Raw genomic sequence first — 18,382 nt, 5'->3', positions numbered from 1 at the left:
ACATTATCAGATTATCCAGCGAGGGAAAAACCGAAAATTGTATTTCAAGAGTAACTATTTAAAGCAAAGGAATTTAGAGGTATCACAAAAGTAAAAAAGGTATTGATTACTTCAATACTTACTTGCATAGTTTAAAAGTGTTGGGTTTTTTTAATAGCAGATGTGCATGCGGATAGATTAATGTGACATTGTTTTTAAACTTGATCCTTTGTTGCCTTGTAGGCTGTCCAGTTATTCTTTCCCCACTTCTGGCTGGTCAGTCTTTCCTTCCTTCTGCAAGACTTATGAATGTATTTCACTTTAGCAAATCAACTATTTCTAAACAAAAATGGCTTCTTTCAATCCATGTGCACATTTATTAAGCATGCAGAGCATGGAAACATGTACCCTATTGCAAATTATAGGTTGATAATACTGTATGCCCCTTAAAAAAAAAAAAAAAACCACCAACAAAACCCAAAACAAAACCCAACAACAACAACAAACCCCAAATTGAGAATATTGTAATATTCTATTTGTGTCAACTGAGGTTTTCGCTGTTATAGCAAAGCACTATGAAGACGGGGCAAGGACTCGAAAATATACAAGTAATTCAGTCTGGATAGTTTATTTCTGAGTAAGTGCTCAGAAACTTTCTGTTCCTTTGTCTGATAGACAAAGAAATTCTCGCCTATATGTTTGGTTACTGCAGCAGTTATACATACAATTCTGTTTTTTTCAAATTCCTAAATTAACAAGTAAATCAAACTGCATGCACAGCTGTTCTGTCAAAGCATATTTGCCTGGCTTTTATAGCAAAGCCACCTTGTCTTGAATATCTTGAATAAGATCCCAGAGGTATAATATGCGAAGTTGCAGTTTTTCCTTGATCATAAGATAGTTTTTCCTGATTAGTACTAGAAAGATTTTTTTGATATAATTGGAGTAAAGATCTGTGTCTCTTCCTGAAGAGTGTAATGCAAAGTTGTAATGAGCAAGTTATACGACTTTTAAAAATAAGGGTTATAGTATTACAAACGATAAATAGCTGTGAGACTGCAGTTCAGATTAAATCCTTATCTGTTAACCTTCTGATGTTAACTTATAAAACTGATTTCTAATATCTTTATTAATTTCAGGCTCACAGAACATTGCAGACTTTAGCAAATATGGAGACCCGATATTTTGCAAAGAAGAAAACGCTACTTGGCTTGAGCAAATTAGCTGCACTGGCATCTGACTTCTCAGAAGACATACTGCAAGAGAAAATAGAAGGTAAGAAATAAAAACAGAGCAAATGAAGAATAACTTCATTAGTCTATTGAATTAGAATCATGTTAATTTTGCAGATTGTTAATTTGTTAGGTTGAGGGCTCTAAGTTAATGTGGTAAGGATAAATGGGCAGATGATTTTGCTCATTGCAGGAACGATAAGAAAGATGTTGTGAGGCAGTAACCTCAGTGTTCACTTTCACCTGTGAGTTAGGACTATGAGCATGGGAAATTTGTACCTTTTCACTTCTAATAACACGCAAAATATTGGCATACATAACAAGCTGCACAGTATTTTGAGATGTCATAGACAGTTCTGAAGTGGCTGAAACTTGTAAACCATTCTCACTGAATGTGTTTTCATGAAGCTGCATTTTATATTTCAGGTGCAAGGTAAAAATGATTTAATTTCATAAAGTCTGTTTATGGAATGGCTCTCAATTCTGAATTCTTCTCAAGTCCTGAGACTCTTAGGCTGTACAAGGAACTACAGTAACTGTGCTGTATTGTAATAATATACCTGCAAATATATACATTTGTGATCAAGAAGTGCTTTCTCAGCATCTTGCTCTGTATCTAGAAAGGTTACAGTGTTTCATTATGCTCTAACTGAAAGGATGTTAAGGGGTAAAGTAGGAGTACCTATTCTGCTTCTTTACCAAATGCAACGGTTCCACTGCTCTGCCATTCCTGTCACTTTGGAAAATACCCTTTTCCCGATACTGTTTGTGCAGCCCATGGTTCTGTGAGTTTGTGAAAAAGCAGTTCTACACTAATAGTTAAGCTGGTACTGGCCACCAGGGGGAAGCTTTGAAATACTACTCAAGGTTACTACTCAAGCTTACTTCTATTTATCTGCGAGTTTATCCGTGTATGTTATGTATAATTCTTAAAAGAAATCCTGTTGAAAAAGCCCAGGGATAATTATGATAACTAAGTAGCCTTTACAAATTATTTTTAGTTCGTAATAATAATATGTTATCTGCCTTTTAAATTGTAAAACATTGCATGAAATCTTAAATTTTCCATTTGTTTTTCTCACCACTGTGGGGAAAAAAAAAAAAAAAGCCTATGCTGATGTGAAGAATCTCATCTTTAAATAGGAAAACTGTAGAAAAATGAGGAAATCAAAGCTTTATTTCAGTAGACTAATGTACTCTCAAAATTTGGTCTGGACTTTGGTACACGTTTCTATATTGACACATGACATAGCTTTTAAAACTATGCTCTTTGTTTATCAGTTTCCTATTGATAAAGAAAGAACAATTATTTCCACCACATTTTGCTTATCCATTTAAACAGATAAAGTGCTCCTTAGAATTATTTTCCCCTTTCTACCATGCAGTGGAACTGGGTGGGCAGGGCAGGGTTCACATAGTGTGGCTGAAATTATTCCAGTTTGATTGTTTCAGCCTAATAAGTTTCTAACCCTGAAGCAGATCATACTGGAAAATTAAACAATCAAAAATGGAATAATTCATAAGATGGAGCAAGTCCATGGCACAGGTCTTCAGCCAAAAGGTAGCTCCTAAATTTGCAAGCAACTTACTCTGCTGCATAGTGCAACAGCCTCCCTCCAATCCCTCCATTTTGTGGTTTTGGGAAAAAAAGAAGAGTTATCAGTCTGCGTTATGCAGGGAACCTGAGTGGAAAGTAAGAACTAGTTCACCAGGATGGTAATACTGACGTGGAAGTATTTCTGTGCTTCAGGAACATAGATGAGTGTCCAAATAGAATGCTTCATAACAAACACTTGTAGACCTGAATAATATTGTGACTTGACAGTTACTACTCTGCCATAATAACATGAAACATTCATTTCCTTAAATGACTACAAGAAATATCAGAACAGGAACGCTTTCTGTTACATCAGGAGACACTTCCTGAACAATTACTGGCAGAAAAACAGTTGAACCTCAATGATATGCCAGTGTTGTCTGCATCTCAGCTCATTGATGTAAGTATCTCGTGTTTTCTTCATTACGCAGGTAAAGTTCCAGTATGTTTTCTGCCTCTGTGTGATAAAATAAATGAGAAGATCACAGCTGTCTTTATCCCTTATATGACTTGCTAAGCACCTACAGATCTGATATATGATGAATTGGTTTATCTTTCCTTAGTTTCTACCAGCACCAAACTTCAGAATGCTGCTTTTCGTTCAAATTTCTTCCTGTTGAATGTGTGCTTTAGAATGCTGCTAGGAGAAAAAGCAAATCAAATCAGTGCTAGAAGTTGATTTACAGGTCTAAGCCAGTTTTTGAATCTGAGACAATTTCTACCTTCTGTTACATTCTCAGTAGGGCAGAACTTGGAAGGCAGAAGGACCAAAGAATTCCACCTTAGTGGAGAAGGATGCTGCTATCTAGAAAAAGAAAAGGCTAGAAGCAGGAAGAGGCTTTTGGTCACCTATTGCAAAGAGGCACCCAAAGTCTCTCTACTTTTTTTTCCTTTTTCAAAAACAAAAAAACCCCAAACCATTCCAAAACAAAAACATGAACTGTTCCAGTACTGGGATCACTAATAGCATTGAGTCCTTTTCCGCACCCCTTTCTGGTGGTAGCCAGTAACCAGTAGCCTTACTGTTTCTGCCTTGTTGGCAGCATATTTTTACCATCCAGTGATGCATACAAAAAATATTCAATGAGTAACAACAATACATTTTAAGACAAATCAGGTCCTGTCTGGTTGTCAGTTTTGCAACTCCTTACTTTTCTGTAATCTTGTGGAAAATCAAAAGCTGATAGTGTGCTTGTTTACATTATCCGCAGTTTCTTAGAATAACACTCATAGCAGATTCTGAAGTCATTACCTGTATCTTTAAGTGAGGCTATTTGTGGGATTAGGGAAGAGTAGGAAGTGTCACTCATGACTTGGCAAGCACTGGCACCATGACAGTTTTCCTTCTGAATTGTCTCTATTGTCAAACCAATGTTCATGCTTGCTACTTGCAATGCGAGAATGAAACTTGGAAAGTGTAAATAAAAAGAACGTTAATGTTAATTTTCCTTTGAAGTACTAATTTAGAATTGGGAGGCGGGAGGGGATGAAGTATTGATAGCAAACTCATCTGTTTTTAAAAGGTGAAAGGCAGTACGTGTGCTTAAGTATTGCTTTGAGCTTAATTACCGAAATAATTCTGAGATCTTATTTGTGGAGCTGAGCTCTGGCTACAATAGTCCAGGAATGTTACAGCCTTAAATGGCATTTCAATTTGAAACCTAGCAGCCTTATATCCAATATCATTTGTCCACAGACCATTGTCATGTAGGTGGAATGCTGTTCTAAAACCTTAAGTATATTCCTTACTATAAAAATACTTGCAGTTGAATCAAGACATATTTTCATGAGAAGGTCATGTAAGTGGAAAATACATGATGGTCTTCCCACAATGAGTTGTCTATGATATCAGTTACATTAGTTTGTAGGCTAAAAATAATTTTCTACGTTAATCTCTCATATCATAGATGTACATATGTGATGAGAACAGAAGGGCCAATGAGTATGACTTCAAGAAAGCACTTGATCTGCTGGAATATATTGATGAGGTAGGAAAAGTTTTTGAAGGATTTCTAACCCAGACACTTACTTTTTTTATTTATTATTATTTAAGCTAGGATGATGCATCTGTAGTTAGTTAACATATTAGCTTAGTGTACAGTAATTAAAAATAACCCCTGATGTGGGTTTTTTTCAGTTTGTTTTTAAGTCACTGGAGACTTACTGCCAAATGTGGTTTAGATAATTTAAGAAAAATGACACTCCTCATCTTCACTTCCCATTTATAGTCTATGGTTTCTTTTTTAGAGCCTTGCTTCCCTACAGGCTTTCTCCAAACATGACAAAGATCATCTGTTTTCAGTAGTTAAGTTCTTGTATCTTTCCTATTGGCAGTTTCTCTGATTGTCATGAGATAAGGTGGGATAGTCACCAGTTTTTTAACATGTAAATAGCATTGAACCACAGATTTGCTGTCTGCTTTCTCACTGCATCTCATTCTATGAGCTAGTATGTTGTCAGGAGTAACTTTCACTAAGCATGAATAAATCAACTTCTGAGGAGCATCAAACCTAAATTAGCAACAGTCTGCTAAAAAGCTAAAGTTGTATTATTTTAGCAGAAGTATTCCTTATCAATTGAAAATGAGAGCTCTTTTCTGATTATCCCAATTCCTGTTAGTCTGGGTAGGGCTTCAAGTTAAAATCCTCTCTGTAGTATTGCTTTGTAAACACCATTGTGCCATTTTGATAACTACAAATATCTTTACAATTAAATTGTTTTTAAAATTTAAATTGATTTTAAATTGGTTTTAATTGCATTTCTTTTGCCAAACTTTCTTTTAAATAACATTACTGTTAACTAGTATTTTTTTTTTTGCTTTATGTATGAATGTTTACTTGTCCTGTGTTTAGTACTATATTATATTTTGTGTACTGAGGAGAGTATTACTACTTAGAGTAGCATGTTCCTCTGAGTTAGTTCTCTTTAGTTTAAAAAGAAAATTCAATGCTTTTTTTCCTAACTTCCACCTTAATTTTTACAACATAAATAGTCCGAATAATAATATTTTGCAGTAAAATAAACTTGAGTGAACTCATTTGGTTCTCTCTTTTAAATTCGTTTTCCTCTTAAATTTTGTCAACACAATTCATGAACAGAGACAACTTTATTTTTTTTTTTTTACATCTAAATAAAAGAAATATCACTCTAAAACCATGAGATTTCAAAATTACTTTTTGCTCAGATATTTGAGTCTCTAACAACTTGAGTAGAACCATTCAGCACAAATTAGAGATGGTGGTTTAGAGTCTAAAAACTGGCTGTTCCCTAGTTTTCCCTGCTTTTCTCTTGCAAAAGCATAGCATAAAGTGGAGACCCATCCTCTTGCTTCCAGGCTTCTAAATTCAAGTGTTCATGGTTTCTGTTATCTCTTATGAGGGGAATTTAAAGTAGTTGTGATGCTTTGGGACATTGAGAGGTGGAAAAAATATAGGGTCTTTTTTCTGACATATTTTAAAAAGGGCGCTCACACCAATTATCTCAAAGTTTCTGTGCAATGAAGGGACTGCCCTTTCCAAGACAAATATGTATTTTTGAAGACATTTACTAATATATTCATAAAACATACATCCTAATGTGGACACTAATGCATGCCAGTTAGCTTGGCCATGCTGAAAAAAGAGCCTTGACTTCAGTCACCAGTTAGCACATTTTGAAATAAACCTTGCCTAGAATAGACTGTTTTACAAATTCGTATTTGTTCATGTGCTTTAAAATATGCCGCTTTTTAAATTGAGGTAGTTGGTCTTCAGCAGTTGTGTGGTGATGTAGAAAGTCTGAGCCATGTTTTCAAATGGAAGCGAACAGCCTTTGGTGTTTCAACAGTCTGATCAGGTCATCTGTTAAAATAGCATGTGTTAAAAACAATGTTCAGTAGTTGAAGGATCTAATTCATTGGTATAACCTGTGTGACAGAGTGATTATTTCTTTAAAAAAAAATTTTTTTAACTTACCTGTCTCTTCTTCTTATATGAATTGAAGGAAGAGGAAGTGGATGTAAATGATCTGAAACTTAAAATTCTCTGTAAGGCTCTCCAAAGAGATGGGTAAGTTCAATATAAATATAAATTACTGGGAGTATTTGTGACATAGCTTTTCCAGAATTACATATTAGTATACTATTCTCTAGCTCACTGAAAAGATTGAATTTCATAGTATAAGGTTAGTAAAGTATAAAGTATGTGATCTGAATGTGTCTTTTTATTTGTGAAGTGAAACCTCAACAAAAAAAAAAACCTGTAGTACTTTGTTCGCTTAGCTCACTGGCAACCTACTATGCATTCTCAGCACCTGAGACAGAAGCGTAGCCATGCAGCTTTCATTCTTGAACCCTTTGCTAAGGTAAAAGGAATGACCAGTGCCGAAACTTTTTTTTTTTCCCTCTGAAGCATCTCAAGGTAGAAGCTTTTGAAGAGCAACATGTGCAGAGGTCACTCCTGCAAACTTTTATTTCACTTATTTTTGGCCATTGAACCACACTGACAAGTTCATGACCTTTTTGAGTTAAAGCTGCATTCCTGACTGTAAGCGATCAAAGCCTTAAATACTGCTTAAGAGGGCCACTCTTAGGAATGTTCAACACCAAATACAGGCTGAATTCAGTTGGTCAGAAGAATCGTCTCATCAAGCAGTGCTACTGTTCTCTCCTAGGTTAAATAACTCAAATGGCATTTCCTCCCTGCCCTTTCTAATTTTCAGAAGTTATCCAGCTTTTGTAACTCCCATCCATGTTCCAAGAGGACCTAAGGAAGAAAAGATGAGGAGAGAATAGATTCCAAATGGACTGTGCCATTTGTGATTAAAATGGAAATAAGCAGCATTTGGATTCACACTTACGCATAGGATAGATTCCAAAGGACAGTGGTCTGTAGAAAATAAATTCCTAGTTGCATGACTAAGTTATTGTCACATATGACATAAATAATATGCAGAAACAGGTTCACACTATTCCAAGTGTTTCCTTCCATTCCTATTATTTTCAAGTCAGAAGAATCCAGAAACTCCTACATGGCACCAGTCCAATAATTAGTTTATGTCCTGTCTACCGTGGGCCAACAACAGAGTTTTGGACATATTTAAACCTTTCAAATCATATATAATGCTGGCAAGATTGTGGCCACTCCACTAGCTAACCAGATGCAATTTGAATAGAACTTTGCACTGAACGGTGTTTAGAAAACTTGATGTCCCAGTTGAGTTTCCAGTCCAGCAAGGCTCGAAGGCTTACAAAGTGGTTGATTGCTATTTCAAAAGAGGTGGTGTTAACTTTCATCTGTGTGCAAAAGTAAGCATTTGACATGTTACGGTACCTACTTTTAAGGATGGCATCTGGTTTCTAGCTTAACAGCTACAACTGGTGGTAAGGTTCTTGGGTAGAATGGAGAGCCTTGCTAAGTGTGCTTCTGGCGTTCTGGTAGGGCCCTCACTATTCTCTGTGCCTAAGAGTGATTTGTTTTCTCAAAGCCCCCCACCCCTTCCCTCCCTCCTTCCCTCATATTCTTCCCAGTAGAGTTAAAGATGAAATTCTAGAAGTTTAGGCATCTAAGTGTCATCCAGGGTAAAACTGTGGTCTCAGTGAAGTACAGAGGATTTGTCAGTAATGGCTTCTGGGAGCCAGGTCCAGATCTGTTGCAAGCGTGTCCCGTTGGCCCAAGGAGGTTCATGTTGGTTTAGGGAATGATACGAGAACTGGCAGTTTAACATGTGGAACCAGGAAATTCTAACAGCTGAAAGGTTAGAACCACAACAAAAGAAGTTATGTTGATGTTGACTTAAAACTACTACATATAAAGCTCTGCAAGGATGAAAAATTGTCCTTTAAAATAATCTTTCTCTTAGAAAAATCTGTTTGGGATTTTTTTATCACAGATGGGACTTGCATTCACGAGTCTTCACCTTCACAAATGAGACAAACTGTATTTAGTTTGTGTCTGTGTGTGCTGTTACAGGCCTGCACCTTATATTTTACACTTTTTTTTCTCCTCCTTCCTTTTCTTGGTGTTTCCTTTTTTGTTTGTGGGGAGTTTTTTTCACATATGTTAGTAAATTGCTGCTCTTGCTTTATTCTACCAGAAAATAAATCTATACTTGCATCATCTCAATCGTAAAATTTAATTACTGAGGATAGGTAATTCTTATCTTGATGGATAACATTTTTTTATTTTATTGAAGAAATAATGTTTTCTTTTACAGTTTAGAAGATGGGAAGCATTTCTATTGTCCTCTTAACTAGGCTATGTTATAGTAGTGCAATTTTATTGCAGTTTTACTCCTGGAATAAAGAATAATTAACACAAGATAGAAAAAAACCTCTTGCTTTGAGCTGTAGCCAAGCACATTACACTTATGTGTGAACACGTATTAGTCACCTTTGGTAATTTATCAAATTTCCTGCATATTTTTTCTTGTTAGTTTTCATTTGATTTTATCTGTGCAATTCTTTCAAAAAATTATTCTTTGACTTGCAGATGGTCCAGTTCAGATGGTAAAGATGATCCAATTGAAGCATCTAAAGATAGTATATTTGTGAAAATACTACAAAAACTATTGAAAGAAGGTAAAGTGTGCTTAAATATAATTGATTTTCTTGAAATTGTTCGGTTGTTTCAAAAGCTGCTTAAGATGAACAGTACTATATAAAAGTAGCATTAATAAATTCTCAGAGTAATAAAAACTTCCATATATGTTACTCTAGACAATTACAATCACATGGAGCTAATTCTGTCTCTATAAAATATTGAGGGGATGAGAGAGGAGCGGATTTCTTGGTTATAATCTTAGTACCCTCAAATTATTTGCTCAGTAGGGCAGCTGTCAGATTTTTAGCAGTTCCTTACTGTACAGTAAAGTATGTCTTCTGGAGTTAAATACATATCTTCTGTAAGACAAGGGATTGCTAACTATTTATCTGTCATTCAGAAGATCTTAATCTATTTTAGCTTAAATGGTTTTTTTGGTTTTGTTTTCCCTCCCTAAAAACCAAAAAAATAATGAACACCCAACCCCCCCCCCCCAAGTTAAAGCTGATGATGGGAAGTTATGGCCATGGAAGTTATAACTGGGGAGGGGAGGGAAGCAATTTAGAGTCAAAATCTGTTTTAAATATTACTGCATATGAACTTTTTCCAGAACAGAGAAAGCTGCATGTCAAAAATACAAAAATTAAGTTCTTCGGAACAGTCGTAGTTTTGTGTGTTCAATCCTGTCAATTTCTTTCCTTTTGTAAGATTTTCACACCCCAGACTGAAGTGTTGCAACTGATGATATAAATATTTATTATATGACTGATCTGTTGATCTTTCTTTTCTTATTTATTTATTTATTTTGGTGACATGTTATGTGAAGACTGGGATTTTAGATTTAATAAGTTCACTGAGAAGCTGTGTTTGGGTAGGAAATTTTTATTTTGTTTTTACCTCGGTTTTACAGGCTACTTAAGCTTTATTGTATTTCTTGACATGTATAATAGAATTAGATCTTCTCGACTCCAAAAGAGTAATTTAACTCTGAGGCAGGCACCAGTGTTTACTTAAAAATTATCTTAACTGCTAATGCAAAGTACTTTTTTATCAGTGCTGTAATAAAACGTTTTGTGTTGTAGGAGTTCAGTTAAGTGAGTATTTACCAGAGGTGAAGGACTTCCTGCAAGCGAACGAACTTGGCAACTTGAAATACAATGCTTACTTCGAATTTGTTTTAAAGGCAAACTATGAACTCTACGTTCAGGGACAAGCGTGATTCTTGCTATTTTTTAAAATATTTTTTCTAAAGAACTGTTAAATTTTTATATACTTTTTTACGTTCTGTTAGGGTTTTTGCTAAAACTTTGTAATAAAATCTATATGAGTAATATACTTGGTCTTAAATTTATAGACATTGACACTTTAGTCAGGGGAGGCAGAGGTGTGTTTTCAGGCAAAAGAAAAATAAAGTTTTCATTTTCTGCGCCTTTCATAAACTTGCTGTTTTGTTTTATGTCTTCATTAGTATGAGTGCTGCTTGAGACTCAAAGATACACAGACACACAGGGTGAAATGTGGGACCCACTGCAGAAGGTGGAATTTTTTGCTCTCACTTCACTGGGGCTGTGATTTCAATTCAGAGAACATACTGAAAACATGAATGCTGGGTGACTGTGTAGCTTACTGAAGAAACAAATGATTATTCTATAAGGTAACTCTAGTCCCTCTTTGTACAACACTTTTTGCTGTAGAAAATAGGTAATTTCAATTTTGCACAAAAGATTACTGCCACAAAAGGGATACCTGGCTTGTCACCGGTCATGCAGCTTGTCTGTGACAGAAAGGAATAAAGCACAGTTCTCATTCAAAGTCCTCTGGTCCAGTAAATATACCTTTCTTTCATTTTATATCTGTAAGATTAAACTTTTTCAAAACATTTTAATATTGTATCTATTTAACTTTCATTTAAGTTATATCCAGATTCCTAGAACACATGTAAAAATGAGATTAACAGCTCACCATGCAGTCATTCACAGCAACTGCTTGAACCTAGAAAGCAGTTATGAAAGTGTAGGAGTCCAGCACGATCTTCCTTACTCGATGACTTGTTCTACTAGTCGATGCTGCTAACTTTCTTTTTTTTTTTTTTTTTTAGCCCACTGCCCCATTTAGTTATCTCTGACATAGGAATAAAAAAAAAAAAATCCATTTAAGTTTTCACTTTTCATTACTCTGATTGGCAGCAGATTTTAATCTTTAAATAAAAGTTACTTCAATCTGACATGTTGCACCTTTCTTCTGCAAGTAGCTTGACAGCCAGAGAGTGAATGCAGAGCAACTTGCATGCCCTTATGTTTTACTTGTCTGGCTCGATGCCTACTGCAACAACTTGATCCAACAGCTGAGAAGGTCAGAAGTTAAATTGGTTGAAGAGAATCCAGTTTCTAGTTTTAAAAGCACAGCTCCCTTTCCGTGGCTTCCCCTCCTCCCTGTACTAATACAGTAAGCTGGGCTGAGAGTCTGAACATGTTTGGAAGAATAGATTTATCTGGAGAGGTTCTAACTAATATGGGAAAGAAATGCACTAGCAGTCATCTTCTAAGATTGTTCTAAGAAGCGAACTTTGCTCTTCTGCAGCCTTGCATGGCTGAGAGAAAGAAGTGCGGGTATAACTCCCAGCTGCGGCTTCAAAGGAGTGGGTCGTTTAAAGCCTTAGGAGAATGCCATGTGCTTGCTTAAATGTCACTTTAACGGTGGTTTCACGTTATTGATAAACTTGAACATTTTGGGAGAAGGGGAATAATCTAACAAATGATTGCCACCCCTTGCTGAAATATGTTTTACCCAGACTTCTACTAGACTCCTGAATTTTGCTTGAAGAGGAATCTCTCTAATTGACTGTCCACAGTAAAACACTTTGGGGATTATCTCATCCCTTCCTAGACTGTTGAGCAGCTGTATTCTGTCAGGAGAGGCAGGGTGAGTCCCGGAAAGCTTGCTCCAGGAGCAGGCGTTTCTGTTCCTCCTTAGCTCTCTATCTGTTTCAAAGTGCCTGGCTTCTCTGCTGGGATGGGTTTATTCCAGTTGGTATAAAAGCACTCCGCAGGTTCTCAGGAAAGGATCAGCCGTGTAGGCTTCGCAACTGATGTTTTATTCTATTGCTGGGTTGGGAGGCATTTGGCATTTGTACAACGGCTTTCCATCCAACTATTGCCAAAACAGAAGGCTACAAGCAATGAGTTTACTTAAATAAAACCTCATTAAAATAACTTCCGTGTCTAAACTGAAGTTTAATGTTCTTGTATTAAGAATGTTGAGCTGGTTCCCTGTTCTCTTGGGAAGCTTGAAGAGGCTGGGATTTGGGGCTATTCCGCCTCTCCATCCGCCTTTTCATTATGTAATAAGCTGTTCTGGTGCAGAACTCCTGTCTCAGATTACTGGACGGGGAGGATGCCTTCATTTACCACTGCATATGGCAGGTCATGCCACATCTCTAGGTTGTTTCCAAGTGTAACGTAAACAAATGAACGTGGGACAAAATGATTTTCGGTTTTGGTTAAAATGGCTTAAGGAGTATGGATAGCTCCTTTTGAATAAGGAAGTATATGCTGTTTCTTAAATAGTTGTTTTCTCAATAATGGAAAATACACACAGTACAGGATGTCTGCGCTTCTCTCCTCTGTTGTTGCCAGAGTAGCAGGAAAGCTTATCAGTTGTCATTTGTCATCAATTTCAGAAGCTATGGGTTGTGGATAGTGGTCTCCTTTGTGCCCAGCTCTGTTCCGGACACTAGCTTCCAATGTTATCTGACTTGGGACCAAAACCAAATTCATTTCATGAGTCCCGTTAAATATCAGAAAATGCTCTTTTACGCAGAACTGTTAAGAATTTAATGTTGCCATTGGGCATTTTGCTGTAAAGTAGATTGGGGCAGAGAGAAAATTAAAAGAAATAGAAGGGATAGAGTGGGTTTATGCTTGTGTCAGGTTTCACTGAAGGATTAAGAATGTTTTATCTTTCAGCAAGGTTAGGCTTTCTGTTACTTGATTTCTGATTCCACACAACTGACTATATTTTGGAAACCACGATGGAGTGTTACAGTTCTGTAAGCAGATTTGATGGCTGCGATGCCTTTAAGTGCTTTCAGGCTTCCGATTTTTGTACTGCCAGTTGTCGATGACAGAACTGAAGAATAATATGAGAAGTTGAAGAACAGTATGAGAGAATAGCATGTTTTATCCCCAGCATACTTTAATACAATAACTTGACAGGAATTGAAAATCTATAGCAGAATGAAATAGAGAGCTGCCAGAGGTAAAGAGGAACGCTGCCAAACTGGAGGCCGCAGAAGTGAAATAGAGAAGAAAAGTTGTCTGCCTCTCTGTTGACTCGTCTGCTCTGCCGTGCAGTGGAGGAAATCAGCTGCAGAAATGCCTTCACTTGCAGGAGACTCCTCACAGCATGAGCGCTTCCGGCTTACTGTTTCTTCCTCCTCCTCTCCTGACTCCCTTCTGCTAAATTTTAAAAGGATTTACCCTTGGCCAGTTGTGCCTTCAGGGAAGATCTTGAAGGTCGATACGATTCTATGCATCGACTCATCGGCAGGGCTGCGAATCCGCTTGTGTCACTGCCTCTTCTTTCCACCAGTAACCAGAATTTCTGTACAAAACCTTCCCACGTGTCCCCCGGGGAATCTCTGCTCAAATATCCGTAGCTGAAGGAGGTGACCTGTTCCTTTTCACTGGCACAGAACCTTCCGCTCGTCGGAGATGACTTGCCCGTGAGGCTGCAGCCCTTTTGGAACGGGTGAGCCGCAGGGATAGCTGGAGGATGCCCAGTCGCCCGGCCGAGCTCCCCGGCCAGCCGAGGGCACTGGGTAATGGCACCAGCACTGGCGGCTGCGTCAGGCTCCCGCGATCGGAGGGATTAATGCTTCGCCGGGTTTCTCTTCAGGCGTTTGCCTAACAGATGTTATCCCCTGCGTTTGTTTTCCATTTTTAAACCCCGGCAAAGCCAAAAAACAACGCGCGGCTTAACTGGGCGCGTAAAGCCGTGGCTTTTACGCGGCCTGTCGCCGCATCCAGCGGTCTTCTGTGCCAACCCCGGATCTGCTTCCTCACCTCCCCCTCCCCCCCCCCCGGGCCCTCACCTACACCTACAGGCGAGGGCCGTCATTTCCCTTCGCAGCCCCAAACAACCCCACCGAGCCCCGGGGCCCGCTCCGCCCTCACACCCCGCCGGGCCCGGGCCCGCTCCGGCCGACCTGCGCCTCCCCCCCATCCACACACACACACACACACACACACCGGCCTTGCCCTTATCGGCCCCGGCTGTGCCGGGGGGGATTATTTCGTCCCCGGCCGCCGGTGGTGGAGCCGGGGCGGGGGGGGGGGGGCCCGGCAGACGCTCCATATACGGCCGGGCCTGGCTCACCTGGGCCGCGGCCAGGAGCGCCTTCTTTGGGCAGCGCCGGGCCGGGGCCGCGCCGGGCCCGACGCCCAAATATGGCGACGGCCGGGGCCGCATTCCTGGGGGCCGGCCGGTGCCGCCGCCCGCCGCGATAAAAAGGCTCGGTGGCCGGCGGCGGCCCACGAGCTACCCGGCGAGGAGCGGGAGGCCTGTCTGCCAGCGGCCCGACGCGTGGAGCCCGCAGCCAGCCCAGGTAAGTCCCCGGCCCCACTGCCTCGTCCTCCTCCTCGTCGTCCTCCTCCTCCTCGTCCTCCTCCTCCTCCTCCCTCTGCCTGCGGCTGTCCGCCGTCCGTCAGGCTCAGCCTGTGCCCCCACAGACAACCGACACCATGTGCGACGAGGACGAGACCACCGCGCTCGTGTGCGACAACGGCTCCGGCCTGGTGAAGGCCGGCTTCGCCGGGGATGACGCCCCAAGGGCCGTGTTCCCCTCCATCGTGGGCCGCCCCCGCCACCAGGTACGGCACCGTCCCCCTCCGAGCCTCCCCCCAAGCCCGGCCACGGTCACGGGGCCCCGCTGCCTCCCAGCCGTCTGCACGGAGGGAGGACGCCCGGACTGCTGGGGAGCCCCGTGGAGAGGTCGCTGAGCCCCCCCCCCCCCTTTCCTCCCCTGCAGGGCGTCATGGTGGGTATGGGTCAGAAGGACTCCTACGTAGGAGACGAAGCCCAGAGCAAGAGAGGTATCCTGACCCTGAAGTACCCCATTGAACACGGCATCATCACAAACTGGGACGACATGGAGAAGATCTGGCACCACACCTTCTACAACGAGCTGCGCGTCGCCCCTGAGGAGCACCCCACCCTGCTCACCGAGGCCCCCCTTAACCCCAAAGCCAACCGTGAAAAGATGACCCAAATCATGTTTGAGACCTTCAACGTCCCCGCCATGTATGTGGCCATCCAGGCTGTGCTGTCCCTGTATGCCTCTGGCCGTACCACTGGTGAGTGCAAGTGTCCCGCTGGCCCCTCTTCCACAAGCAAGGACGCCCAGGACTGGTCCCCCACAGCTGACAAGTGCTCTGCCCCCCAGGGCTGGGCCCTTTGTGGGCTGTGTCTCAGGTGGCTGCTTCTGGTCTCCCCAGGTATCGTGCTGGACTCCGGCGATGGTGTGACGCACAACGTCCCCATTTATGAAGGGTATGCCCTGCCCCATGCCATCATGCGCTTGGATCTGGCCGGCCGGGACCTCACCGACTACCTGATGAAGATCCTGACTGAGCGTGGCTATTCCTTCGTCACCACAGGTAAGCACTATTCCCTCCCCCAAAATGTCCCCCCTGGCTTCCAACCCTTGCACCTGCAGGGGTGCTGCAGCCTCTTGCCCCGTGGCGAGCCCCGTGAGCACTCCCTGTTGGGAGTTTGCGTGTGGTTGGGGCTCTGGAGTCCCAGCAGACCTATGGAGGAGATGCAAGCGTTCCCTGTTCCTCCTTTGCAATCGCTGATGCCTTTGCTCCCCCCTGACAGCTGAACGTGAGATTGTCCGTGACATCAAGGAGAAGCTGTGCTATGTGGCGCTGGACTTTGAGAACGAGATGGCCACCGCTGCCTCTTCCTCCTCCCTCGAAAAGAGCTACGAGCTGCCTGATGGGCAGGTCATCACCATCGGCAACGAACGTTTCCGCTGCCCAGAAACCCTCTTCCAGCCTTCCTTCATTGGTGCGTGTGCCCCCCTCCCTCTCTCTTCCCCTGCCAGCTTTCCCCTGTCTCCTGAGTCCTCCCGCAGAGCTCTCGCTTTGTGCTTAACTTGTGCCTGTTCTTCTCCCCTTCCCTGCCCCCAGGTATGGAGTCCGCAGGGATCCATGAGACCACCTACAACAGCATCATGAAGTGTGACATCGACATCAGGAAGGATCTGTATGCCAACAATGTCATGTCTGGGGGTACCACCATGTACCCAGGTATTGCTGACCGCATGCAAAAGGAGATCACAGCCCTGGCCCCCAGCACAATGAAGATCAAGGTAAGGCTGGAGCATGAAGGACCCAGGCGCAGGAGCTGCCTTCTTTTGCCCTCCTGCAAACAGCGTGCGGGGCTGTGCACACCCCGATGCCTGCCACCGGCAGCGGTTGCTTGTTTACTGATCTCAGCTCTCTTGGCTTTTTCTAGATCATTGCCCCACCTGAGCGTAAGTACTCTGTCTGGATCGGTGGTTCTATCCTGGCCTCCCTGTCCACCTTCCAGCAGATGTGGATCACAAAGCAGGAATACGATGAAGCTGGCCCATCCATTGTCCACCGTAAATGCTTCTAAACACGTTTACATGATCGTTTTGCCAGCCACACTCAGGATGACAGCCTTCTAGGTTGCAGGCTGCCAAGGACCTGCAACAGCCATGTAACTTTCTATTTTGTAACGGTTTCTGGTTACTGTTGCTGCAAAGCTCCACGTGACACAGTGTATGTAAAGTGTACATAAATTAATTTATTTTACCTCGTTTTGTTTGTTTTTAAAACCAATGCCCTGTGGAAGGAAACAAAAAACTTCAAGAAGCATTAAATCATCAGTCATTCTGTCACACCCCTAATGCGGTTGTTTGTCGTCATTTGCCTGGGTTCTTCCATCACTCGCTGACGTGGCGCGTCACTGAACAGTGAGGGCGGTGGGTGGTGGGGCTGGACCTCCCCAGATAGGAGAAGGACTGGGGAGGGGACAGGACCCCGGCCGGAGGAGCCAGCTCTGTGTGACTTGCTTGGGTTGCGGGCAGCTCAGCGGTGCTGAGAGCAGCCCGGGGGTGGCTCTGTGTTGCATCCTGCCGCTGCAAGGTGGGCGCCCGCCACTCTGCAACGTGCTTCTCCTAGACCCGGGGCGGGGGGGGAAAGGAAAGGGTTACCTGGAGCCTTGGCTTGCAAAGGATTTTATTTGGCTCGGCCTGCCAAAAAAGTAGCCCTGGCATGCTCATGCAGCTCCAAGGCAGGTGGCGGGTGCAGGTTAAATAAAGAGCTTTCCACTCCGCTTATGGGAAACCCGCCTGCCATCATGCTGTCCCTGGGGGGCCGAGGGCAGGCAGGGCCACTTCCTCACCCTGCCTGACTCGCTTGCCCTTGCCAGTGGTCACGCATGAGGGGCTGCCGGCGAAGGGACCACCCCCTCCCGGGGCCAGATCCTTCAGGCAGGGACTCCCTGGGAGCCCGAAGGAAAACCCCAGGGGCTTCCCCCTGCCGCAGGCGTTCGCCTGCCCTTTTTGCCTATGAGGAGGCAGAGCAGGGTGGGAGGTGGGGAAGCTGCCCCTGCTTGTCTCACTTCTTTTTTACTGGGGCGGGGGGGGGTCTGGGGTCCCTCTTTGCTTCCACCCCACCACGTGCTCGGCTCCCTCAGGGAGCCACCCTAAAGCCCTGCCAGGCTTGGCACAGCTCCCCGGGTCAGGGCACATGTGCAGGAGCAGGCAGCCTTTGGAGAAACACTCCTCCTGGAGCACAGGGCCCTGGCAGGAAAGCAGTGCTTGACATTTGGGGTGTCCCTTTGCTGTGGGAGACAGCAGTGCTGGGAAAAAAAAAGATGATTTTCAGCTAAACTTCCAGCCCAGGAAGGTTTTTTTGCTCTGCTGCGACTATGCTAAGGGTGCACTTCTTTTGTATTTTGGCTGGTTTTACCTGCATTAAAGAGACATCCATACTTGAGTATACATTTTTGTAGCCCTATCCCAA

The 18,382-nt window shown here is 42.5% G+C and overlaps 3 protein-coding genes across 4 annotated transcripts in view; all 3 read left to right on the top strand.

Moving 5' to 3' along the window:
• The window catches only part of NUP133 (nucleoporin 133), a 38,314-nt gene extending 27,549 nt beyond the window's left edge, over positions 1-10,765 (top strand). For both annotated transcript variants that reach the window (XM_041128270.1, XM_030034324.2), the window contains exons 21-26: positions 1,119-1,254; positions 3,090-3,208; positions 4,716-4,796; positions 6,790-6,854; positions 9,276-9,364; positions 10,409-10,765. In XM_041128270.1, coding sequence (XP_040984204.1) covers positions 1,119-1,254; positions 3,090-3,208; positions 4,716-4,796; positions 6,790-6,854; positions 9,276-9,364; positions 10,409-10,545 — 627 coding nt within the window. In that variant the 3' untranslated portion in view covers positions 10,546-10,765. The remainder of the gene's footprint in view (positions 1-1,118; positions 1,255-3,089; positions 3,209-4,715; positions 4,797-6,789; positions 6,855-9,275; positions 9,365-10,408) is intronic.
• Positions 10,766-14,798: 4,033 nt separating this feature from the next.
• ACTA1 (actin alpha 1, skeletal muscle) lies at positions 14,799-17,262 on the top strand. Its single transcript, XM_030034325.1, has 7 exons — positions 14,799-14,931; positions 15,056-15,196; positions 15,355-15,679; positions 15,821-15,982; positions 16,203-16,394; positions 16,517-16,698; positions 16,845-17,262. Exons 2-7 carry the CDS (start codon positions 15,068-15,070, stop codon positions 16,986-16,988), a joined length of 1,134 nt encoding a protein of 377 aa, XP_029890185.1. The 5' UTR covers positions 14,799-14,931; positions 15,056-15,067; the 3' UTR covers positions 16,989-17,262.
• LOC115349738 (centriole, cilia and spindle associated protein) overlaps positions 14,847-18,382 on the top strand; it is a 40,046-nt gene continuing 36,510 nt past the window's right edge. Inside the window, exon 1 of the mRNA XM_030034327.2 lies at positions 14,847-14,857. The gene's annotated coding sequence lies outside the window, so the exon portion shown is untranslated. The remainder of the gene's footprint in view (positions 14,858-18,382) is intronic.

The sequence above is a fragment of the Aquila chrysaetos genome, chromosome 13 (genome assembly GCF_900496995.4).
Source record: "Aquila chrysaetos chrysaetos chromosome 13, bAquChr1.4, whole genome shotgun sequence".
Classification (NCBI taxonomy): domain Eukaryota; kingdom Metazoa; phylum Chordata; class Aves; order Accipitriformes; family Accipitridae; genus Aquila; species Aquila chrysaetos.
This window is presented reverse-complemented; position numbering and strand designations above follow the sequence as displayed.

Excerpts from the sequence above, each read along its gene's own strand:
- ACTA1 (XM_030034325.1), top strand. The coding sequence starts at position 15,068 with ATGTGCGACGAGGACGAGACCACCGCGCTCGTGTGCGACAACGGCTCC. Across the intron at positions 15,197-15,354 it reads TGGGCCGCCCCCGCCACCAG|GGCGTCATGGTGGGTATGGG; the intron begins GTACGGCACCGT and ends CCTCCCCTGCAG. Across the intron at positions 16,699-16,844 it reads CCAGCACAATGAAGATCAAG|ATCATTGCCCCACCTGAGCG; the intron begins GTAAGGCTGGAG and ends GGCTTTTTCTAG.